Raw genomic sequence first — 25,986 nt, 5'->3', positions numbered from 1 at the left:
CTGGACTTTCTCAAGTTTGACAAGTAAATGTAGTGAAAGCTCGACAATTCAAATTTATTAAGCTGAACATTCAGAATAATACTAATGGGATAATTCTACACGCCTAACAAGTTGCACAAACATTTTGGACAGCTAATCAATTCAAGTTAGTTTTAATAATTTCATTAAAGCAGAGCATGACAGTGTATCCAATGCGACTGCTTTCCCTATCGACAGTTATGCTGTCATGCATACATTGTTATACTTTCGGCTGGTTGATTGCTTTCACTGGATTGACACTTACACACAACACTCGTTTGCAGCGATACCTTTTCCAATTCTATTCTTTTTTGCACTTCGTCAGTGGTCAGAGCTACGCTCTGCCCACGTTATCAATAGGATCAGCCAGCCGTGAATAGTTTATAAGAGTTGGTAGGTTGGTATATAGGGTTTTATAGCGCAAAGGCGACTACGGCTACAATGCGCCAGGGTGGCATAGAATCCAATGGAAGGCATCACTACAAAATCGTGGCCCTGCTGTACTGGAACCTTTGGGAATGTTGTCACCTCACTAGCGAGATAGGCCCTTCATTATCAAATTGCTTGCACATCGCGAATACTGTAGTACGATGTTAAAACTGACACGAACACTACCAACTTCTCTGGAACATATGATGATGTGTATAAACAGCAGACAGATTCGAGCAGTGTCATAAAACTTGACAACCACTAAATGTGCTCACTACAATCGTCCCTTAAGCATTGTTTAGCTTTTTGGGCACAAGTTTACCCAATAAGCAGTTTGGTCCTTTTCATTCGTTCTTCCTGCAGTGTTTCTGCCTTTGCACTGTCACCTCTCCACAACAATAAGTGGCATAGCCAACATCAAACAGCCTTTACAAACACAAACACTCTAGTCGGGCTATCTCACAAAAGAGCAGGAGACAATGGAAGAACCCATGACAGAAAGAGAGATAGAGAGAACATCAAAGTAGGCAGCTTGCTTGCCAACTGTAGTTGCCACCACTCAATGGACGCATTCTAAAGCTATGTGATCCAGCGATCATGAAACTAAGTGAACACAGGCTACCGACATTTTAACGTTTAAGCAGGTGAAGGTGCGTGTTTTCATTGACCCTGTTCCTTGTGGCATGATCACCTAATTTACACTATTGCAAGTGGCTGCCCCCACTTTCGTCAGCATACTCATAGATGATTCATGCTCAGTCTTGGTCAATGCCAATTAGTAGAACAATTTAGCAATCAAATATGTGAGCAATATGCACATATTTGTCTGCTTCCATGGCATTTTTGGCTCAAGCAGTGAAAATGCATGTATTTTGCAATAGTTGGCACTAAACTTGGATGAGTAATTAGACTGAATAACACTCAGAGAAGGCAACACAGCTTGGCAGAAGGACATGGGCAGTGCACTGTGATGTGAGAATGCAAGTAACTACTTTGCGTGTGCAAACTCTGTCACATATTGCACTTAGGTAATTGTACTTTTCCTAAAGTTACCACATTTTTGTTTATCACTGCATCACATTATTTCATCATGATAAGTTCCTGCTGAAAGTTTTAAGCTGTGTAGAAATGACAGTTCCTCCCTGAAAGCTTGAAATCTAAGATGAGTGTGTGAAAGTGAATGTTTAAAAGGAAAACTGCCGCATTAGAGGTTTCTCTGTCCTGGCATGCAAGGCTCAGCTGTAGGTTTCTCTGAAGCCATGACACATGCATTTACCTGTTTAACAGTATTTTCAGATTGATGCACATTATGAAATCAAATGAATATTGTTGAAAATATATGGCTGGCTCAGGCTTAGGACAGAGGGCGTTCAAAAGTTTCAGTTGCTTAATGGCACATGTAGCTGCAACACTTGCATGTTCCACGCAAGTACTTCAACTGCAATCAACATAATGTGCTCAAAAAACTAAAAAATTGCCAATGAAACCAAGAGTCACACAATATGCATCATTAGGCATCATATAACCAACGCTACATTGAGCCTTTACAGTGCTTTACTCCACTTTAGCATTGTCAATAGTCTTCCTAAAGTTAAAGCACGAGCCAAGGATACAGCAAAATACAGCCCAAGCAACATTCAGACATGGCATAAATAAGTTGCAAGAGATCTTCGTGCAAGGTCTGAGCCTGACAAAGTCACAAGAACCAGTGTATCTCCAAAAGTATCGTTGCACAACTCTACAATATTCTACAAATCAACTTTGAGGAGAACAAAAGACAATGTGCAAGAGATGATGCCACAACCGAAGCCATGCCATGCATAAAGCAAAAAGGGGAGAGAGGGGGAGAAAGCATTCCGAGTACAGAACAGGCACGTACATCAGGGTCCTTATCATCGGGCAGGATCATTTGATTGGGGCCCTTGGGAAGCAGCTTCCCAAATATGCCCCCCAGCCAACTCTTGCCAGCCACCTACGCATACCGCAATGGCACAACTTAGCAGTGCCCCATTGCTCTCCTATGGCTTTTGATGCGACAACATCTGACACCAGTGGTGAGCAAGCTATGATCATATATGAATTGCACCACTACAGGTCCTACAGCCTGTGATGTGCATGCCTTGAACTAACACTGCAACGCATGCCGAAGTTGCACCTCGGCTACGACGAAGCTCAAGATAAGTTTGCAAGTCTATGCAAGCTATGACAAAGCTTAAGATAACCTCACATGTCTATGCAAACATGTGCATACACAGCTATGTCAGAGTTGCAGCATCTAGCAAAATGACAGCAACAAAAGCCATAGATATCTATAACTTGTTTCTCTGCGATTTGAGTTTGCAGGGCCCATGTGAACATCAAGGAATTACCTATTTGGTCATATATAACAGCTGTGCCAAGCAGCTACCGAGTAGGAATGCTACAGACTTAAAGCAATGCCCATTCTCTTTTGACCCTAAGCTTACATCATACAGAATGCCAGTGAAACAATGACTTCCTGCCTTCTCCAAAAATCCTTTGTACCAGATGCGCACAGGCATGTTTTACATGACATGAAGACAACGTTCAGCACCACAGTTCATTGGATACGAAGACAGAGCTCTATGACATCCTAGGGATTACAAGCTTCTTACAGCTAATCTGTCACGCAATCACATAGCGCTTAACGAAGTCACCTTGAGCTTCTTCAATTGCTTATCTTCACCGTCCCACAGCACCATTACCTCGTACAATCACGCATACCGGAGAAATAAAGCTAGTCATTGTACCAAGGTCTTTGAGCCTAACTACATATAGCAGGATAGCTGACGAGCCCACCACAATGTGGAGACCGGTAGTGTAAGTAATTATGAAAACTTAGCCACTTCCTCTCATGCCACATCAGCACAAACATCTACACTGCTTGCTTTCAATGAGTGACTTCCGCTATCAGTCACCATAACAACCGGCAATTTGTGGCTCCTGAAATGTGTGAGGTAATAACCAGATCAGCTGGCTATACCTAAGTTTACACAAAAATCTTGCTGCTGTGATGTCAATGAAACAAACACAGGAAAACCTTTTTCTGCTTGCCTTAAAGTTGTCGTACATAACCACCACTGCCAAAACAAATACTTCAGCCACACACAAGGATAGCAACGCCAAAATGCATTATAGTTGATTGTTTGCCAATACAAGCTCTGGAGTCGCCTCTCCTGTCAAGGTTTCATAATATCCTTTTGCTTGACAGAACAACTTACTTCATGCAGCAAGTTGGCCTTTACATTGCCATAAATAGCTATGCCTTTCAGCCACTTAACTAACCCATAGCTTTACCATAAAAGTCTGTCACCAAAATGTTTACCAAAAGGAAAGAAACAAAAAGCTTCAATAACCTGGTGCAACTCCTACTACACACCTCAGCTTCATGTTTCAGAGGGCTTATAGGCTTCATCTTAAATACAGCGCAGGAACATATGGACAGAAACAAAGATGACAGGACAGGCTTATAGGCTATTAGGGCATAGTAAGAAACTCATAACAAAACAGCCCTTTGAAGTCCATGGCAGGTCACATAGCACACTATCTCGATAAGCCATCAACCAGCTAACAAAATCATTCTCATAAATTGCCATCTGCATTCATTCATTCTTTGCGATGGCTGCCCCTGAACTTGCTGCATTACTTCAGACCATACAAGATGCTCTGATGCACTGGCACACTGAACTAGAAGGTCGTGTTCCTTCGCAACGCCAGTGAATTTTTGTTACATTAAAATTGTGCATAAACACACTTAGTTATATTCATGCCTTGTTAGCAAAGAACAAGAAGTTGAAAATTCCAGACCGTCAATTTGTGCCAATGGCTGAACTTTCAAATACATTGGAAAATAAACATGCCAGTGAACTCCTCGCAAGCACTAACCAACCATATGCATATAGAAAGATTTAACATCCAGGATACCAATTTGGAACTTCAAACAGCCTCTCAATTTTTCTCGTCTTTGCAAGAAAGCAAAGACAAGGACGGTCACCCCTGTCTCTGGTTTCCTGCAACAACCATTACAGCAATACTTTAATTCCTCGATTCTAATGCACCTTTGGTTGTAAATTCACCCAACTTTCATGGCCAGAGGTTGAAGAAAGAGAGACACATTCATACAGTAACCAAATAGTAAGTTTATCCCATTACAGACTATAAAAAATAATTGTTTCAAGTTTAGTTATTTTCCCCGAACTTGTAGAGACTGGAACTCTCTTCCAGATTCTGCTGTTCGGTCAACATCATTAGCTGAATTCCTACACCACTTAGATAATTTCATATACGGCACTAGCATAGGGCGATGAGATAAGATTGCTGCTGTATAAGATTACTGTTCTGATTTCTGAGTGATGCGTTTTTGTTTATGTATGCATTTCACGAGATGATCTTTTTTTTTTTCCTTTAATTAATGTATAACTATGGATTTCAATATGTTCTGTACTGCTTATTTTGCTGTTCAGTTCCGTTTTTTCCACTCCTGTTGTAGCCCCTCAATGAGGCTGACAGTATTAATAAATGAAAAAAAAAATGAAATGAAATGAAATAGCAAAGTGAAAGCTAAAGAACAGCTCGGAGTTGGACAATATTATGTAATGAATAATGCATTAGATGAATGTGCACAAGGGGCACGTGAAATGGCATCTGTCCTGTACCATTCTGATGTCATTCAAAGCTGGTCCAACAACCTGAAACATCTCTCTTTGTCAGGGGTTTCAAATGCTGAGAGTGCATAGCTGCGAAAGCCTCTAGAAGGTGTTTAAAAATGCGAAGACTTTACTAATGGTATATTTAGCTGTTTCACAGCACTTTGGCAGCACAAATAAATCATGCAAGACAACTTTAATGTTGTACTATGAGGACAGATGGGCCAAGTAAATCAGGCTTCACTGTAACCTCTAGCACCATTATGTTTGCAGTAAAACTTGATTGCTGTGTTACATAACCTTTCAAGCACTGCCAGAGTGCCTCTGGAATGACTAGCTGAATACCATAAGACTTCGGAAGTAGACATAGCAAATACTTATAACTTAAAATCAGGGCAACTACTGACAAGAAAGTATAAAAAATATTGATTCATTATTTTAGCTCTCACAGCCACTTTTCCAGACCACTCTTTCATATCGTGGGCGATCTTTACAAGGCTGTTCTTCAGAGTGACATACCTCGTTTTATGTCAAGTAGCCACTCCTGAAGTCCTTAGTGACAAACTTTATGAAGATGCATAGCACAAAGATGGTGGAGGTGTCAACCACGGCCACTTAGTTCAAATGAGAGAATGAATGCTTCAAAAAGCAAACATGTCAGAACAGTGTGCAGCAAAAAAATTTTTCCAGCCTTGATATGCACACCACAATGGCACTGGAGCCCTACTGTTGGTCCCACTTTCAACCCCCGAGTTTTTGTTCCTAAGAAGAAAAGGACTAATAACTCATCTAAACAGACAACCAGCTAAATCTGATCATTTTCATGACATGAAGGCACATAAAAACTGAGCTCGTTCCCATCCTTAGCATACAGCCATGACTTGAAGGGTGCACTCAGCACTTTCGTACACGACACACAAAGCTATGCACCTTCAAATTGCAGGTCGTGTGCACAGGCTAGGAAGAAGTTAGTTCACTGGGTCCATGTTCAAACACCCACAAATGTTACTATACCCCATCACAATTGTCTCACACTCTCTGCATCCTGCATGACTGCATATGCACTTCTTTAAAGAGACAATTGATGGTCTGTATTCATCAGGTCCCTTGTTGCGTCTCTGTGTATTGATTTAGTAACCAGAGAGCACAGTTCACCAGTACATATTGCCACCAACTGGCTGTTTCCATTGCCTTGTCATCTCGCATCGCATTGCAGCAGAATAACTGACAGCAGTATGCAAAACTATGTAGTAATGTGCTACACATAATTTCTGATACATGAACAATTTCTCTTCTAGACTGCTTGCTGCATTACCATTCGCAGTTATAATCTACAACAGCATTTGTAATGAAGGCTCATTTACTCATTCCAATTCTTTGCATATTGTAACATGACTTGACCTGTCTTACTAAACCTGTAAGAGCATCAGAGTATCAGTGAAATGACCAAAACCATATACAGACCACAGAAAAGACACAGCATGGTCATAAATAGTAGCCACTGGAATACTTCATCAGCCTACCTCAATGACTTCTTAACTTAATAGCCTGAGCATGTTGTCTTGGTTACATTCTGCACAGAAGCAGCAAAATCTGTGTGCCTCAGAAAATAGTTGAAATGATGTTACTGAGACACGGACACTCCCATCTGTCACTTTAGACTGGCTACAAGCAAGAATCTTCCCAGCACTTTAATGAAGAGTGCAAAGTGTATCAAGGACTGCATACTAGGATTATATAGCACCTGATTTGTTGAGCACTGTACATCTTATTTCCTTCGCCCAGATAAAAAAAAAAACCTGATGGCTCGAATTCAATGCCTCACTTGCAGTAACCACAGCTTCAACTTGCAAAATTGCTTCAGATTTTGGCTAGTATCAGCCACAAGTTCATCTCTGCGCCATGAATTCTACATGTTCTCAGTGGTAGCAATGCAATTAATCTTTGCACAATAAGAAAACTACAGTCTCTGCAGTAAGTTAGAAAAATGCAGTAAAAAAAGATTTTAACAGCATCTGTGAAAATGTAGTGCAAAATAAACTCCAAGGTCCCTCCTCCAATGCTGGCATATTTAAACTTCTAACATTAATAATCATAATCAAAATCATAATCATAATCAAAAGTAAGCAAATAACATACAAGATTCATTTTGATTATGCCATAATGTTACCACACTCTATTCAGGCTTGATTTTATTACTGAAATAAGGAGGTACTAAGTCTAGGTGAGTAAGATAACATAACTACAGAGCCCAGAGTGATCAACACAATCACTTTATGGGCCAGAAATTGCAACATGACAAGGACAGCACTGTTACTGTAAGATCGGTGCTGCTGCTAAGAAAAAGGCCATAATAGTCACCGGTATGCCATGTAACAAGGAAGATGACTATTAACATCCTCGAAAACAATTCCACACATAGTTCTCGGAAGCTGTACACTCGCTAAATGAATTACCATACACGGGAATTGCCTAGTTAGGAATAGAAAATAATACTTCACAGAAGCAAACTTAAGTGGACCTTTCGGTAATTAATTAGAACAACAAATAAAACAATGAAAAACATAGAACAAGAGCAAGAACAGACCAACACAGCACTATGCCTATCTACACAGCATTACTATATATGCCAATAACTTCCAATTCTATATGCATTCATTGAACTTGACTGCAGGAGGCTATACACCTCTTTTTAACACACTTCTCTGAGCTCTCCTCTGATTCAGCATTACGAGATGAAAAAAAAAAACTGCTGTGCTCCAACCTGTGTCTTTCCCTTGTTAGCTGCGGCTGGCTTGGACCGCTCAGACTCTGAAGTCGACTGGTCTGTGGCGAGTGAAGACTGCGGCCCCGATGGTAGCCGTGACCGACCAGAGGCCAAGGCAGCACTGTCAACACTGTCCCTTCGATCACGAGTATCTGTGGTGCTGCTGACACTGCTAAGGCGCTCTCGTGATGCTTGGCGATGCTGAAGATTCTGTGCCTGCTAGCAAAAGAGAGAGAGAGAGCAGACAGCGGGTGAAATTACGTTAACAACAAAGACATGCAATAATATAAGAGACAGGCTATCCCAAAAGCATCAGTTTGTGGACAAAGATGCAGCTCTGCCTAAATAACCTCTGATCTCTAGAGGCTTATCTCGAGGTGTACTGAAACTACAGCAAATGGAATTTACTGCCAAAAGGAAACCTTTCCCCGCTAGCAGAGCAGCATGACAACTTTGTCATTCCTTCAAATAGCAAAATCACATGCGCAAATCGCACATGGCATGCTGCAAGCCAATAGAAAAGACCCGTTTCATAATTTTCAAGTTTGCTCTTCTGCAGTGCGAATTTGACCAACTAATGGCAGCAATGGTTATCGTTCAAAGGAAGACAAAGTGCTTCACATGATGGAGTTTGTCTTTTGAGCATTGTTTCATTGCGAGAACTATGTCTACATTCTCCATGTTATAATACAAGCAGTCTCTGCTTGTACACACTGTTCGCAAAAATGACAACGCTGCCATTAGTTTGGCAAGCTGCCTTGCAGTAAAGCGAACTTTACGATTGTGAAAAGGGTCAAATTCAAGTTTTCCCTGCATAGCATCAGGCGTTTTAGTATCACAAACTCAGCTAGCATCTACAACACCGCTATACGTTGCAAGCAACACCTGCGAAGTCCCCAAACTAATGCATGCAACAAAATCTGCTTTCTTTTTCCCACTGCATTCATAGAAAAAGGGCAACAAATGCAGTTTGCTGCCACCATTTGCTGCCATAAGTGTGAAATGCTGCAATTTATGTTCTGTATCGTGAGCCAGCTCAGAGGATTAGCGTTCCCATTTTCCCAGGTGGGGATTTGTGCGGAAGCCAGACTCTGCATTGAAGGAAGTATGCAAGATAAATCAGTCATTGTTGTGATCAAAATTTGGAAGTTTATTTACACATGGTTCATTTCTTTACACAGAGAAGAATCTCCTTGGAATGTTCTACTTTGTAACATCTGGTAAAAGTCTGCACAGCGGGTAGAGGGTGCCAATATCATGAGCAACCCTCATGAACCAGTTCATAAGTCAGCTAGGATCGTGCACACCACTGAGAAATGTGAGGTAAAACTAATAAGCTAAACCAGTCTTGACCAGTTTGGCATAGCAGCTACCCCTCAAGCTTCCTTCCCCATAGCACTTGGCCGACTCCATGTCACATCCAGCTAGCAAATGTGGTCTCAAACGGAAATTTTAAAGTCTTACATGCGAAATATTATCAAGGGAGAACCTGTCCACAAAGGTTCACTAAGAGTCGGGAAACAACTTAAGCCTTAAACTTAGATACCATCCCCAGTGTGCTTTCTTCAGCGCTTAGCCTTACCTTAACCCATGCTTTAGCCACCACCAAGGGATGTGAAACCAAGTGCTCAACTTTCTTTAATGTAAAGAGCTTTTTTTTAAAATTTCTTTAATAAAGTTAAAAAGCCAACACTACACACTCGACCATAAAAGTAGTGCATACTGCATTGCTGGTGGCAGTGCGGACACTAATCAGGTTGCTTGCTTGTAAACTGTGACAGGTGACGTAACTCAGCAGTACGTAATGCGGTATCACCAAGCCATCAATAAATAGGTTGGCAGTGCTGGCCAAGACAGATATTAGTTTCTTTTTTTTTTCTTGAATTAATGAGCTCACCCAGAGCAACCACAACAAAGTGCTCTATGCACTGCACTTGTTTGCTCAAAATACTCAAGCAGTATGCATTACAGCCAGAACTATTTAAAACAGTCCCATAGAAAGATTACTTCAAAACAATGACAGGCACCATCAATGACCCCTGTCATCGCAGGAATGGCCGAGTGTTCGCAGCGACCAGACCATTGTCCAAAACTCTGAAGCACTAACTCCTGCCATTAACGCTGCACTTCCATTGACCAGTAGCCCAGTTCGACTTCAATTGTGTTCTCAGGTCACGCACTTATGACAGGTGTGAATGCACAGATGATGTATTCCAGGCAGTGAGACACATATGCTATGTTTTATCTGCTAACGTCCGCAGCAAAATAAATAAATAAATAAATAAATAAATAAATTCTGATATGGAACACCACCTCCTCTTGTACTTTGTTGCAAAGACTTGCGAACTGACTAATCACTGCATAAAAAGCAATGGTCACAAGTTTCCAATGCCAGAACTAATGAAGTAACTCCCTCTCACACTATTTCCAAAAACAACAAGCACATCGGCCATTTTTGGTTCTCAGCAATGTAGCAAACATGAACTGATCAGACTATTAACACCATATTTACTCAAATCTCCTGCCCTCTGACCCAATCACATGATGTATTTTTTTATTTATCAAATAATTGATTTTTAGGTACCAGCATGCAGTTTGCTGGCCTAAACTGGTGTAAATATGGCATAATAATCCCTTAATGTTGTACTGTAGTTCATGAGCAATACCAGAAGCAAGGGTGCTGGATTAATTTTAATCCTATGTGTGCCAATATTGCGGCACATGGTTCTTCTGACATTCTGCCCACAATGCTGAGAGGATGCCATGGGTGATCGCATCAAGAGAGCACTACGCCTACAGTGCAGCAAAGTGGACAGTAGCTTCTCTTTGCAGCTCCAGTAGAAGCCAGTATATATTGATTGTGTTTCATTTCTGTAAAGTGTGAATGCAAAGTCCAAATATTTTTCTCGCCTCCTGACAGTTTCCCAGTAAACACAATACCCAGGCCAAGCCTCAGTCTCAATATGATTCACTTGACATCACACAGCATTCCAGCAGTAGAAAAAAAAAAAGAATCTTACAATTGTTTTAGAACACCCATCCCTATTTTTTTTTTTTTTAAATTGTAAATGCTTGCATCAACGAAAATTGTATGGGGTCATCCACAGGCCCTCTCAAAAGCATCAGTGATAATGAAAAGCAAGACAGCAATACTAGTTAAAGCATCGGGTCCCTCCATTTTACCCAACTTTAACTTCAAACTTTGGTAACAGTACTCCCAGAAACTGGAGGTGCATTTTTCAACTAGTTATATGACACTGATGCTACTTCTATTGAATGTGAATTGAATTCTAAGGTTTTACGTTCCAAAACCAAGGTTTGATTATGAGGCATGCCATAGTGGGGGTCAGGATTAATTTTGACCACCAGGGGATCTTAAACGTGTCCCCAATGCACGGGACACAGGAGCTTTTGCATTTCGCCCCCACTGAAATGTGGCCACTGCAGCCAGGATTTCATCCCACGACCTGATGCTTAGCAGCAGACACAACTTGTCTTGCGGTCACATGTTGTGCAAACACAAAACAAAGATAAATAAATATAGAGAAACACAAGGAACACTACAACAGCAAATATACTTTATCTCCATCCACAACTCCAACGCTCATAAAGCCAACAGCATATCTCTTCAAATTGGTGCTTCTTGCTACCATGTAAATGCACAAACACCACAGCAGAAAAGATGCCATGCATGTTATAACTGGCACACATCAGTACAACACACAAGCTTTGTTCATAATGCAGTCAATGTGCCCCCTCTCGCTGTCAAGTCATATAACCATACTTGTCTGTCAAAAATTTGCTGTTAAACACTTTACAGGAGCCATTAATTTGCACAATAAATAATCTAAACATTACATTGTTAAAGCAATGCAAGTTTTCAGCATTGCTAAAGGAAACGAAACTTTCAACCCACCATTCGTACAAAAAGTGGAGGTCCATAACTTTAGCAATATGTTTAATTTTAATAGCTAGTGGCATGCCTACCTTTAAACATACTGTGCTATAGTTGCAAACAGTTCACTGAACCATCATCAAGCCATTAAACTTGTCAGTACCTTACAATTAAGCACTTATTTTCATGCTGCCAAATCAATAGTGGAAAATGGTGTCTGCAAATTAACATATTTAACACTTTGACTAAAAAAAGACTCCAAAATTAAATATATTTTCATATAAACCCATATACATCCGACAGTAACAGAACGTTTCATAGATTAAATTTTACGAAAGCTGTTCAAATGCCAGTTCAATTAAGCTTAAGTTTTTTAATGTTCACTCTTCCTTTTTTTGAACTGCTTTACTCTTACACCAACTTCATGCTTTTAAGAAAAAGCCTTATTCTACAAGATGGGAACTTTGGCCATGGACAAGATATATTTACATTCTAAAAAATAGAATTTTAATTCTGATCCTCGGCTATGACTACAATATTCAAGTACAAAACTTAAGGCGCTGGACCAGTTTAGTACTTGTTTACATGACAACTTCTCAGAAGTGTACTACAGAGCCTGCCTTGAGCTTGTTCTAATGCTCATATCCTTTTTATTAAAGTTATGTACTATGGCGGACAAAATTGCACATAGATGGACCATTTCAAACAGAAACACAATGAAATCAAATTTTCCTTATTGAATTTCATACAATGGTGCTACAGCAAATGGCGCACTGCATGTCAAATAGTATCAAATCCACCACACTGGTACATTGCCTGCCTCAAGCACCATCTTCCTATTTTTGCTGTTTTCATTTGAGTTACCCCTTTTGGTTTTCATTCATCCACAACTATACCTTACAATGCAATAACCACCAAGGTACTCCAATCACACAGAAAAACAGTAACTTCTCCACTGACACACTCAGCTTTGTATGGTTACAGACAAGGGAGAGAAAAAAAAAAGAGCACAAAGCACGTGTACAAAAATAAGTGCGGCAGCGATGCGCAAAATATTTAAATCTGCTCTGCAGTGCTCCAAACGACAGGTTATATGTGCACAGGAGCTTATGCTATTTCATTTGTACAGATTTGTTATCATTCGGCAGAACCACAACCCTGAAGCAGCACATACAGTGTGCACCAATGCCAGATAAACACACTACCCTAGTAGTATAGTAGTACGAAGGGCAGTATATATTTTGTTTTTACTAAGTTCTGCAGCTTGTACTATACCAAACCTGCCCTACCAAGCCTTGCACTACACCTAGCCTGCCAAGATGCACTTCGAAAGCCAAGCTCAGCACCAACCGCCACTGTGAAAAGTCACAGAAGCCTGAACCAGATGCCAAAAGAAAAGGAGGAAGTTTACTTGTGGACTGTTTGCCCAGCGCAGCATTGAGATGCACATTTAAGGCAGAGAGTTCGGCTACAGAGTTGCGAGTTGAGATGCACAGATTGCACTTACAGGTCCTGGCTGCATGTGCTGTGAGGAAATTCAGTTTCCTTCACTGCTTCCACATTCTGAAAACATTTGTATACCTGGAGGACAGAAACACATAACTAGAAATATGCTATCTTAAGCTCTAAACTATGCTATCAAACTAGCAGTTGAAGTTAATAAAATCAAAAACATACTTATATATCATTAATATTGAATGCTATGTTACAGTGCAAGCCTTCATATTGAAGAGGGGCCGGGTAGAAATCCACGGTAAAATGAATGCATGCAATCACATTAACCGAAAGGAGCCTGCCAGCCATTCAAGCATTCATACGATACATGTAGCTGCACTAGATTGGTTTATCCGTGGATGTTTTGCAGAGGCTCTAGAAAACAATGTGCTCAGAAGTGAACAATCCTAGAACCGTTAAGTTTAGTTATGTGACAGCTTCAGAGTATATGAGTGCCCTGTGCCTTCTTTAGCTATGCTACAAGAAAAGCTTGAGATGCAGCTCTGTTTGCAACAAGACACTTCTGGAGAGTGTCAGACAATAGCACAGTTGCAAGAAAAAATTTTAAGTAAGAGAACCTGTAAGCAATGCATGTGCTGCACCAGGCCCCATACAGCCAGTTGTCGAGAGTATATATTTCTGCATAAAATGACCCTTCTAGGTGTAGACAAACAATATTGCTAGCAGAGATATAGAAGACAAAGGACATTAAAACTTAAAAGCAATAGGGACCCATCTATCACTTTCACATGAACACAACTTTCAATGCATGTTGATTGGCTAAGCCAGAAGAAACAAACGTTTCAAAAGGAATGGCCAAGCACCCATAGGCATTAATTTTTACGTCGCATAGTTCATGAGCACTCTGAAAGATGTCCATGCTTCAGTAATGCGTTGTGCTGGACAATGAAACACAGAAAAGCAAAAGGCATCTATAAAAATGATCAACAGGTACTACAGCAAGCTCCAGCATACAGTTTACCAGAAGACAAATTATGTCAGCCACATGTAACTGCTATCACTAAACTCAAAGGCAGGATAAATGAGAGCAGCAAAGAACATATGCACTGCCTGTCTATGCTTCCCCCCCATCTTCATACCGATACAGCAAAGCACTTCACCTGCCTCCTTGTTCTTCAGTTGCTGCTTGGAATGACATTTTTATGAATCCATTGCAGCAAAAATATGATGCTGCATTACCAACACATAATTTACGATGAGCAAAATGAGAACAAGGTAAAAGCGGGAGCTAAAGTTTCGACAAGTGGACTTGCCTCCCTCTTTTACCTTGTTCTCGTTTTGCTCAACGTTTTGAATTTCCATCTCTCCCTTGCCCGTGTTTTCCCAACACATAATTTCGTAAGAGCAAAACACGAACTAGGAGACAGTGAAAAATTGCCGATCCACTGGGACACACTGAATCCTTGACTCCCAATAAAATCTATGCAAGGAACAAGTACTCGTACACTGCACAGTAAGTAGTAAGCAAAACTGTTGTTGCAGTTCATTCAGGTGTAGCTACTTTTGGAGAAAGCACACTGCAACGCTGTTCACACAAAAAAGGGCCACTCTTTAAACAGTGTCAACAGACATGTACCAAGCTCTTAAAGGCTTGCACAAACACCTATAAGACAAGTGACCACAGCAATGCGATGAATGGTACAATTAAGTGACACTTCATAAAATAGCAAGCACAGTATCAGGATGAAAAAAATACTGAAGGAAGGCAAACGTGAAAGGCAAGGATAAATATCACAGCCATGATGCAAATACAGCACCAATTTTAGCAGAAGAATTGCGATTCATCCATTTGTTACTATACATGTGCACCCACCTATCTTGTAAGAAAGTAAAACAGGCTGCGATAGCAAGAAAACTAACATTAAATAGGTCAGAGTGGATTCTGCTGCCTGCAGTAGTAGTTGTAGATAGGAGAGAACAGAGGTTTAGAACTTAAAATCTTTACTGCATGTAAGTTAAAACTAACAAATTTGGAATCTTAAGCCAAATCATTGCAAAGAAGTGCCGTAGATACGAGTTGGAATCTATGTACAGCAAAGTTTTGTACGAGTGCATAAAGAGCTGAAACATGAGTGCACACACACACACACACACACATGCAAGTGCAGGCACGCACAAATTATACCGAGCCATTTGTTAAGCAGAGTTGCTGACTACAAGTGAGCACAACGGATGCCTTGAATGCACCATGGTTTCAAAGGCAGCATGAGCACACATATGTAGCGCAATTTGAATCCATTCTAACCACAAGTGTTTATTTCCTCATTACCGTGCAGCTGTGGATGCGCAAAGGCGAGTTTTCTGTTGTCTTTTTAATCTCTACCCTGCACAGCTGGCACGGCCACTGCTGCAGATGTGCGGCGGCAAGCGCCATTTGGGGGTGCAGCAAGGAATCCAGAGGTGTGTGCAGTGCTTATTCGCGAAGGGAACAGCCAAGCCGCAGTCCCAACGTCACAAAACCCAGCGAGGTTCGAAAATGAAAGCTTCGATTTTAAAAGCAAGCTGAGTTGGGGTCATAGCCGACACAAGTTACTTTGTTGCAGGAGAGACCCAGAAAGATGAAAAGCATTAAAACCAGTTGCTATCATTAGTCATGGTAACAAGTATCAAGAACAGCAACATCTCTACCAGCTTGCCCAGAGATAAATAGGTATGCAAGGGTAGGAATTCTCCATAATCCAAAGAAATAAAAGACAGTCCCAAGGTCAGGCAACATGTATGTTGAAGCAACCACAATGTCTTCCGCATTTACTCTCTATGTTTATTCTTTACCATATGTTCAGATGCACAACAAGAAAGACTTGTTACTCATGGCATAAATTGTCAGGACATGAATAACATTACTACTTCTGCAACAAAGACAGCCAACATGGTTGCCATTGTATCTATGCTCACTAAAAGATGTAGTCGCACCCATAAATGTTTGAATGATACAAAAATAGGAGAAAAAGTTGTCTGCAGCCTAGAATTGAGGGGTGCACTTGCAATGGTCACGTACCCCTGGGTGCAGAGTGAACCTGTTGGTTCTGGTCTACAAGGAAATTCCGTGGTCTCCTTTTATGTTTTTCTCCTGTGGTTGTGTGCCACAAACTCTCAGGGGTGATAGCAGATGCTTAACAGTGTATAGTAAAACCACTCATAAGGATGTTACATAAAATGAGATACACAGGTAATAATGATTTGCATTGTCAACAGTGGTCTGCCTTAATGTAGAAATAAAAGCTATGAATAACAACCCTTATCTATTCGCCAGTTCCGTAGTCTATAGGTGGGGCGTAAGGCGACTCAATATGGCACCCACAGAGAGTATAGGAACCTCTGAGCACATGTGCGTCCTTCACATCAGCTCATATTTGGCTTAGCGCTACAAGATGGCTCTACCTTTTTCACAATCACTGTTGCTAAGTGACATCATGCACCGCATAGACGCCTCAGAAACTTGGATATGGTGCCTCATTAAAGGGGAACAAGTCAGGAACACAAAGCGCATTATATGTTGCCACGTGAAGGCCTGCAGCGCATTGTCTGCCATTGTGCAAGGGCTTTGCATGCAGACGTCACATATCCAGCAGAAGCTGCATGGGCTGGAATTTATTTGTGACTGGGAAGGTTCTATAAAGGTACGTTACCTTGTCTTTTCTGTTTTTCTTCATGCTAATTGTGACAGCCCGCAAGGCTTTCCTTTCACACACTGCCATTTCCCGACAAAGAGCAATTTTACTACACTGTGATGTTCTCGAGCTCCTTTCACGTATTGAGTTGTTATGAGCAGATTATCACAACTGCGATTTTTAAGACATCTTTCTTGTACGTCGCTATGCTAGTGCATGCAGATGTAAAGAAAGCCATGCTGGTTGTTTTATTCTTCGCTGGTGCTGCTGTATTACCGTTCGAGTGATGAAGGGCCACAATAGAAGCTTTTTGCGCTCCCATCGCGAATTCAGTGTCAGTGTTTTATGTTCTACCAATCTTGTTTTCAGGGCCACTGAAGCTGCAAAGCTTGGTCGCGCCTTGGTGCATGGCATACAGCCCAGAACATAAACACATGCGTTTCTGGCAGGACGAGACAACGAAACCACACTGCAGGCTGCTGCCGGTGAAACTCAGTCAAATACCTACTATACCCGCCCACACAGATCTACTGTAGCATTTCTCCAGAGCTGTGACAAAGTGCAACAAACGTGCCAGTTTTTACCTTAAATGCTCGCGTGTTCTTGGTGCTCTGGCCACAAGTGCACAGCTCAAGCCTGGCTGTGTGGCGGAGCATGGGGTGCAGCAAGAACGAAAACATGTTTTTGGCGAAACGAGACAACATGGTAACCACATCTTGCAATCACACACTACGAGTTGATGCAGGCGAAACCTAAGCAAATACTTCCAACGCTCGCCTACGTACTAGATATACTCGGGACCAAAGCCACACCGTTATTCGCGCTGCTGCAATAGACTGTTGCGAGCTCTATTTTTCTAACTAGCGCTTCGATTCTCCATAGAAAACAAATTAAAGGATGTACATAAGCAAAGAACTTCTGATTTCTTAACTACATGGCTCCAGAAGAAGTCACTGTCGACAAAATGCGCACTGCACACTTTCATCAGTGGTGTGACCAACTTGCTATTTCGCAACTTGAATACTCATTCTTTCTTCTATGCCGCATCTTTGTGGAACGAGTGGAGGCTCACTTCACTTGCCACAGCTCTGTTGGTGCATTGCGGCACGCAGCATATGTGATTGCTTTTGAATTTCACCTTACACAAACGATGCATAAAAACAGATAATCCAAGTCTACTGGCTGCCACGAAGAAAGCAACCAAATGCGCTACCACCGCGCTGCCTGCGGTTACTCCGATACACTTTGGAAAAAATTCGCCAATGGCCGCAGTGTGGCATAACAGTCTAAGGAACTTGCAAATTCCATACCAGATACAGCAATGAAATACTGGTTTTCGGAAAGCTGTTACCTGATGAAACTAGGTGCAAAACGAAGTCACAAAACTGTGCTCAGCCTACAATGGCATTATTGGATGCAGCTATCACAAGAAGACCCCCATAAGCCCCCCTCAGATTTGGCACACAACTCCCTGCAGTCCAAACAAGCCTGTCTGCTATGTGCAGTGGCTGGAAAACAGTGAAGAAGCTCTGTCTTCCACAGAAGCAGGCACATATTTTAGAGCTGTGATGAAGCTCTATACTCCATAAAAAGAAGCACAGACTTCAGATCCTCCATTGTGCCTATGCTTAACACAGTATTTCCTTTCACTGCAGACCAAGCGTTATTATTTTTTTTCTTCACATTTTTATTTCTGTGATGAGGTCACTTCGACATACTCTCTTTTGACACTGCACCAGTAATGACCCCGAGAGAAGTGAAGTATGCCCTTAAGTTGGTCTATCATATTCTTGTGTGGCAGCTTTAGGGTCACTCAAGAAATCCTGATAATAAGACAGACCAGATTTTTTGGTATCGTAAATGTTATGGGCGGATTGGACTGTACAGCAGATAACTGCTACATTCAGGTGGATCACAATTTTCCCTTTTATGACACTTCCTCCCCTTTCTGGGATTCGGCAAATTTGATTTGTCATATTCAGTGTTCCTTTGCTTCAAGTTGCGATCTGCTAGCCACCTGATTAGCTCATTGGCAGAGCAACTGCTCCAGAAAATAGTTGGTCCCGGGTTCGAATCGCGGACCAGGACAAATTTTTTCTCAACTGTGAAGCTTTCCGACAAACCTGTATGGGTTTCCTTTGTAGCTTCGTGCTATATTCAGGTGGATGAAAACTTTCCCTCTGATGAAAATCCGTTGAGACATACTCCTTGATAAGATGAATAGCTCATGGACATTTGTTTAGCTTCCCATGGATTCAGTGCACTGCTGTTTAGGTGAACTTCCATCATGATGAACAGATCTTAAATGAGTGGGAAACTTCACCTGCTTACATTACTCACTCTCTAGTAACAGACAAACATGTCTGATTAGACCTCAAATGCAGAGTAAATGGCGGGACAGATAATGGTCAGTTATGAAAAGCGGGTACCTTTACAGCTGTGCTACATGAAAATTTCTACAAGTCACAAATGTAACCCAATTACAAATATCCTTTTTTTAGATAGATATAGATCTAGTCAAAGTCGCTCATCAATAGAGTGCACACACCCCTATGCTTCACTCCCACGTGTGTCTTGGCTTTCAGCATTACACATGCAGTGACATCAGCGTACATGTGACATAACTGTTCAAATAGCCACTGACGAATGCTTAGTGGTACTGGTACAGGTACCATAAGAGACCAAACAAGGAATCTTCCAACAGAAATTACAATAAAATGGAAGTCAGTCCTGAAGGAGCTTGATCTCACAAATATGAATCATTCGACCTAGTGCCAAGTGAGACTTATGGACCCATTTTTCACCTAGCAGCTAATAAAAGATGCAAAGTTACACAACAACTTGGTGACAATTAGCGCCTTGTAATTCTTAGTGCCATGAAAGCAACAGAAACCACAGAAGCCATTGATACCCTGTTTAGCGGTATGTCAGGAACTGATATTTTACAGATCATTGCAAAAAATTATTTCAAGGGAGCTCGCATAAAATTAGAACCAGAGGAGATAATCAAAAATGAACTATACATTCAAATTAAGCATATAACATTATATATATGTACATGTTTCAAGCACCATATCTCCAATAATAATTATTTTTTCTATGATCCACCTCCCTTCTTAATATTCATGCAATGCACACTTACTACACTTATGCCCTTCACCATAGTGCAATAGTTAATCTACAGAAAATTTAAGTTTAAACAACTTAAAGCAGCTGTAGTGAGTGCAAGCCTAAAACTGCAGACTACTACTACTCAAATCTTGTAGCTTCAGCTGTAAAGAACATGTACGCTAAGCAATGATGAAAAAGTGTCGAATTTCTAAAATATGTGCGCCACAATGTATGGCTCATCCATGGCTGGCTAATTTTGGTGTCATATCTATTGTGGTATCAATATGCTCACAGGCCTAAGTACACTATCATCTCAGCTTACACTTACAGTTCCTATGGCCACAATGGCATTTCAGAAAATTGAAACTACCAAGCTGAATTATCCCATTCTACAATGGAAACCTGAATCTTCACTCCCTATTACTATACGTGAAACGTCATTACTACAACTTCAATTACAGCTTCAACTACATTTAATCAGGTTCTGACCTCACATATACAGTACTACAAAGAGGTTCAAAATCTTAAAATTACCGACCCCAACTAAATTCAGTCAAATTTTCTTCACATTTTCACATTTGGAAACATTGCCAAGAGAATAAGAGATGCAGCAAAAATACTACTTCATATCGGTACTATAAAGTTACGAAGGTTTCAATGCTGATGGCACCAATGCCGCCTTTTAAAATTTTATCCTATTAAGAGACAGCATTGTGTTTGTACTGGTAGTATAGTAAACACTTGAATGCAACAGATTTCAAAGCAGAAGTACTTGTTACTGACTTGGCACTAAAGATACAAAGTGAATTTGAAGCCGCAAGAAAATATAGGAGAGGACATTCTGCCTTGCTCAAAATTCACAACAGGGTCATAAAAATTTAGCCTATTTCTACACTTACAAATAACCCAGTCATGGTTATATTTCATCCAATAAACACATTTCTGGTACTTTGTTCAACTACACAACAGGAAATGCATGCCACACCATTTAAGGGACATAAACAGGCTGAAAGCACCAAGCAGCACTGGGAACAAAAAGAACATGTGCTGCAACCAGTACTATGCAGGTTGAAGGTATAGTGCCTTACTATGAACATGGCTTAGTAACATGCCAAAAGGTGGCATAAGGGTCATTTCACACCAAATCAACCAGTGTTTTTTCAACCATGAACAGATATAGCTGAAAAAATTTCCACATGTTTGTTGTAGTTCAAAACTCATCCACCACGTTTATTTTTTTGCCAAAAATTTTGCAGAATTTTGGTGTCAATTTGTTTTTGATGCCCAGCTGAGCAAGAAGGCATCAATCAACATTTCTTTCTCAAAGACCCCCATTGTATGATCCACTCTTTCAAACTGTGTGTATGGCAAGATAATGAAATGTCATATCACAAGAAGCCAACAAACACTGACACCAAGGACAACATAGGGGAAATTACTTGTGCCCAGGTTTGCGAATTCTGTGCGCATTAACGGAACCATGTCTTTGCATTATTTTCAGTCGACGTCACTTTTTCAACTAAATGTTTCATTCCCATCGAAGACAAGAAGGGTTACCGCTGCTCGACAGCCCACACCTGCTTGGCTATAAAAGTGATGCGTGTTATGTTCAGGCAGATGTGTTCAAACGCAGTTGACATCTAATTTCTTTAGCCATGCAAATAAAAAAAAAAAGAAGATTAGTCAGGAATATGGCGTTGGAAATCGCTTGTCTTGGTTTTCATGCAATAAAAAAGCCAGAAACTCCTTAGTGAATAGTTTCTCGGGCTCACTTTGTCACCAGTGTGTCTTTGCAGGACGGCAGTGCCTCATAAATGTACGCTGTCTATGCGATCCACATACTGAAAATTCAAAAAATAATTTTTTGCTTTAAAAAACAATACGTTTTTTAACTTCCGACATGCATAGTAGACACGTTGGGCTACCTAATGATGTAACACATATTTTTAGGCTGACCACCAAAGCAACCTTTTTTTACCTTGAATATGAAGTTTTTTTTTGCAAAAAAAATAAAACAATTTTTTTCCATACGACCTGCTAAACCCTAAACACTTCAAATATTTTTCAGCTGTACTATGTTGACTGGGCTACCATTATGCACTTTATTTGTGACTTCTCGATTTTTCTACATTCCGAAAAAAAAAAAAAGTTTAGCAGAGTACTTTTGGCATCAGCAAAGTGCATAGAATTGCAAAGTACTCAAATATTTGAAAAATTTACTATTTTGGCAGTTACACCACTTCATTGTCATGCCATACAAACAATTTGAAGGAGTGGATCATACAATGTGTCTTTGAGAAAAAAAATGTCGATTGATGCCTTCTAGCTTAGATGGGCAGGATTGCCAAAACGCTACAAATTTCTTTGGCAATAAAAAATCAAATAAATAAACATGGGCGATGAGTTTTGAACTCCAACAAACGTGGAAATTTTTTCAGCTATATCTGTGATGGTGGAAAAAGCAATGGTTGATTTGGCATGGAATGACCCAAAGAAAAATATCAATTATGAAGGCAAAAGACGTAGCTGCTACCAAGCACTGGTAGGCGTTGGAGGGAACATTTACTAAATCTACAGTGAAACCTTCTTTTTCTGATCAGCCTCGCTACAGTATCCACAGATGCAAATATATAGGCCTTGTACTAGAAAATTATGGGGTTTTGCGTGCCAAAACCACTTTCTGATTATGAGGCACGCCGTAGTGGGGGACTCCAGAAATTTCGACCACCTGGGGTTTTTTAACGTGCACCTAAGTCTAAGTACACGGGTGTTTTCGCATTTCGCCCTTATTGAAATGCGGCCGCCGTGGCCGGAGGCCTAGTACTAGAAAGACAAATGCATCATATTCCTGAATTATGGACCCCAATCAAAACCAAACTTCATGACCCATCGTATGCTGTCTTTTCTTTTTTTTTTCAGGAGGATTTGCTGCAAGACATATGGGGGATAAAAGAAAATCAAATAAAAGCTTTCAACTCTGCATTGTGCACAAACTGCAGCAATGTTTCCACAAACTTTTCGCCCATCCCCTAATGGATGTAGTATTTAGGTACACCTGGCTTCAGTCCAGCATTTCTTAAGATCTTAGGTCTGATCGCCTGCTAGTTCCACTGAGAATGGGGATTGTTCGTTATCTAAGGGTTGACTCCACATACTTTGCACAAGCACAGTGTATCAATTGGCCTTAACGCAACAAAGGATTCATTTGAGCACAAACCACCGACATGTACAAGAAATCTGCCAGGTAGCTTCCTTTTTTTTTTTTGCATTATGAATCCTTACCAACTACCTCAGCTTTCTGTCGTTCTTAGCTTCCTCTTTTGCTCTTGTGTGATTGGATTTTGGCTGCAAGTTTCAGCAGTATCTCATTGGCTACACATATGGATCCCCATAATATATCACAATGCTGAAGCAACCATCTTGTACAGCCTAGAAACATCTCGAATAGCTAAACAATGGTTTTAAAGTAAACAGAACCAAGCTCTGCTAGGGGCATGCTTGCAACTCCTCCTTTTGAGTGCTTAACACCAAGACTGTATCCCATCCCAATTCAGGCACTAGTTTAGGCTCAGCAAAAAACAGAGTAAACCTCAATGCATCTAGGTAGGCAATCTATAAACATGGCGTGCAAGACATTGCAACTATGCAGCCAACAGCCTTCACAGAAACAAACCAACAGAATGTTAGCAGACGTTTTACCTTGACATGAAAGTCTGACAGTCCTTAATCATAGCTTTTATTCCTAAAATAAACACTGACTGCACTCAATTATGTTCATTAAAAATTTTGATTTGAATAGCCCAGTTTTCACTTGACCCCTTTAAGAATGAGACGCATAAATACTCAAGGACAATGTTTATTTTTTAACTAAATGTGCAAAATAAAGCAAGTATATTTCCCTAGTATATATGTATATAATATATTGTGCAAACCTTATATTTTGCACAACACTACGCAGAACCCTGGAAGTGAGCTTCACCCCGAGCAACCTATGGCTCAGTTTGTAAATTGTACAGACCACTCTTATACTTGCCAAACAATAATATTCATTGCATTTCCTTTACATTACCTGTATGATACTATTGCAGCCAAGGATCTTGCAACAGTCTATCTCCTCTTATCGTGCTTTCAAAAGAGAGCGAGACATGTGCCAAACTTCTTCCTCGTCCCGTGTTCGTACTCTAATCCAACAAATTACACTTACGGCCTGTCATTTCAGTGTTGGACAAAGGCAATGAGCCAGAAACTCCGTACTCAATAGCCAAACTGAGAAAGGAACTTTTTTTTTTCTGGTGTGTTGCCTGTAGGCAACATTTGTTCATAAAGGGTTAAAAGGTAATATAGTACATTGAAACAATGCCTACTTTCACATGCTATATTTGCAGCATAAGGCGGTGAGAATGCAAGCTCTATGGCTCTATGCACTTGAGGTATCAAGAATCGACACATTATTTGCCAGTGGAAGGTGATCCTGAAAAGAAGGTTTCACTACAGTATTTTTGCAGCGTAAGGCGGTGAGAATGCAAGCTCTATGGCTCTACGCACGTGAGGTATCAAGAGTCGACGCACATTATTTGCCATTGAAAGCTTATCCCAATAAGAAAGTTTCACTAGAGTATTTTATCTCTATGAATCCTACACTATTCATGACTTATGAACTTTGGATTCACCTGACAGGAAATGCAAGAAGCTTGAACCCTTCCACCTTGGGTGTGCAGAAGGTGCAAAACTTTTGGTCTCTCTGCTGGAATCTGAGGCCGCAAGCGGCTGGCTATGTTTGTGCAGTCTTGTTGTGCCTGCCTCATGCATCTTACCGAAAGACGATACTTTGCTCTCAGGCTCGGACTCACTAGTCGAAGCGACTGAGCTCTTTGCAATAGCACTACTGTCGCGACTTTTACAGAAAGGTGATTCTACCGGTAGATTCTGTGCGTGCCCCTGACACAGGTTGGGTGCTGCACAGCAAAAAGCATCGACAGGAAATGTTGCCACACTAAGACTCCCCTCAACAACACTCCGGAAAGGAGACTTGGTTCCCCGCAGACCCACAGGTTCGTCGATTGGGAACGTGCCACCAAACACAAGGGGAGGCTTCCGAGGTTTGTTGGTTGCAGATCGGTGGCGCCATGTATCTCCACCACGATGTCGTGATGACGGTGACCTCTCCAGTGGTTCTGAAATGCTGACCACCTTGGGCTCTCTCGGTGATGTCCCTTCCTCCTCCTGTTCTTCATCTACTGTGGTAGCAACGTCATCTGCTCGATGACGTGAGACATCACTGAGACCAAAGACGCGTCCGAAAGCACGCCTGCAGAAACGGCCTGGACTCATGGGACGGTGCTCAGGTGACCCTTCACTGCTTTCAGTGCCACCTCCAAAAGAAGAGGCTGATGGTAGTTGCCTGTGCCTACCACTGCTGCAACAGTGCACCTTCTGGCGACGCAAGATTCCCTTGGTTGGAGGCCGGGCTACTGTAGCTGGGACAACGGCTGCCGCCTCATTTCCACCACTTCCCTTATGCTTTTCAGGCGATGAGCCCTCAGCGGAGCCACTAGCCGACAGCGACAATCGGCTGAGGCGTCGGAGCCTGGCGGCCAGGCTGCGGCGACGTAACAAGCCACCAGGTGGGGCCCTTAGCAGAGGTGCCCGCAGGTCTTCAAAGGCGCTACTGCTCTCGGCTGATGAAGCAGCTGCAGTTGTGTCGTCGTCGTCGTCTTCCCCTCCACCTTTAGTGACTTCCTCCTCAATATTTTTTTGCACCGCTTCAGGTTCAGATGCCTTGGTTGTCACTGCCACGGCTGGTGTTTCCTCCTATGGATGTGTCCAAGTGGTGTGTTGAAGACAGAAAGGGGAATAAGAAAGGCAATTACGAGTTAGATTTCCTCAGACATAGACTATATTAAAATTGACACATGCACCTCATTAAAGACAGTATCACTTACACAGGCAATAAAATAAATAATACAGCTGCCACAC

The 25,986-nt window shown here is 41.3% G+C and overlaps 2 protein-coding genes across 8 annotated transcripts in view; both read right to left on the bottom strand.

The window, feature by feature from the left end:
• The window catches only part of LOC142568320 (uncharacterized), a 258,619-nt gene that overhangs the window by 30,505 nt on the left and 202,128 nt on the right, over positions 1 to 25,986 (bottom strand). For 5 of the 7 annotated variants that reach the window (XM_075678322.1, XM_075678328.1, XM_075678325.1 and 2 more), the window contains 2 exons: positions 7,876 to 8,097; positions 2,327 to 2,419 (listed from right to left, as the gene is read on the bottom strand). In XM_075678322.1, the coding sequence (XP_075534437.1) occupies positions 2,327 to 2,419; positions 7,876 to 8,097 (315 nt within the window). The remainder of the gene's footprint in view (positions 1 to 2,326; positions 2,420 to 7,875; positions 8,098 to 25,986) is intronic. The other 2 variants (XM_075678323.1, XM_075678326.1) reach the window with 2 other exon arrangements.
• LOC142568335 (uncharacterized) overlaps positions 8,119 to 25,986 on the bottom strand; it is a 34,160-nt gene continuing 16,292 nt past the window's right edge. The window contains exon 3 of the mRNA XM_075678341.1: positions 8,119 to 25,821. Within this exon, the coding sequence (XP_075534456.1) occupies positions 24,655 to 25,821 (1,167 nt within the window). The 3' untranslated portion in view covers positions 8,119 to 24,654. The remainder of the gene's footprint in view (positions 25,822 to 25,986) is intronic.

This window comes from Dermacentor variabilis, unplaced genomic scaffold, assembly GCF_050947875.1.
Source record: "Dermacentor variabilis isolate Ectoservices unplaced genomic scaffold, ASM5094787v1 scaffold_18, whole genome shotgun sequence".
NCBI lineage: Eukaryota > Metazoa > Arthropoda > Arachnida > Ixodida > Ixodidae > Dermacentor > Dermacentor variabilis.
The sequence above is the reverse complement of the archived record's forward strand: the minus strand, read 5'-3'. Positions and strand labels throughout refer to the sequence as shown.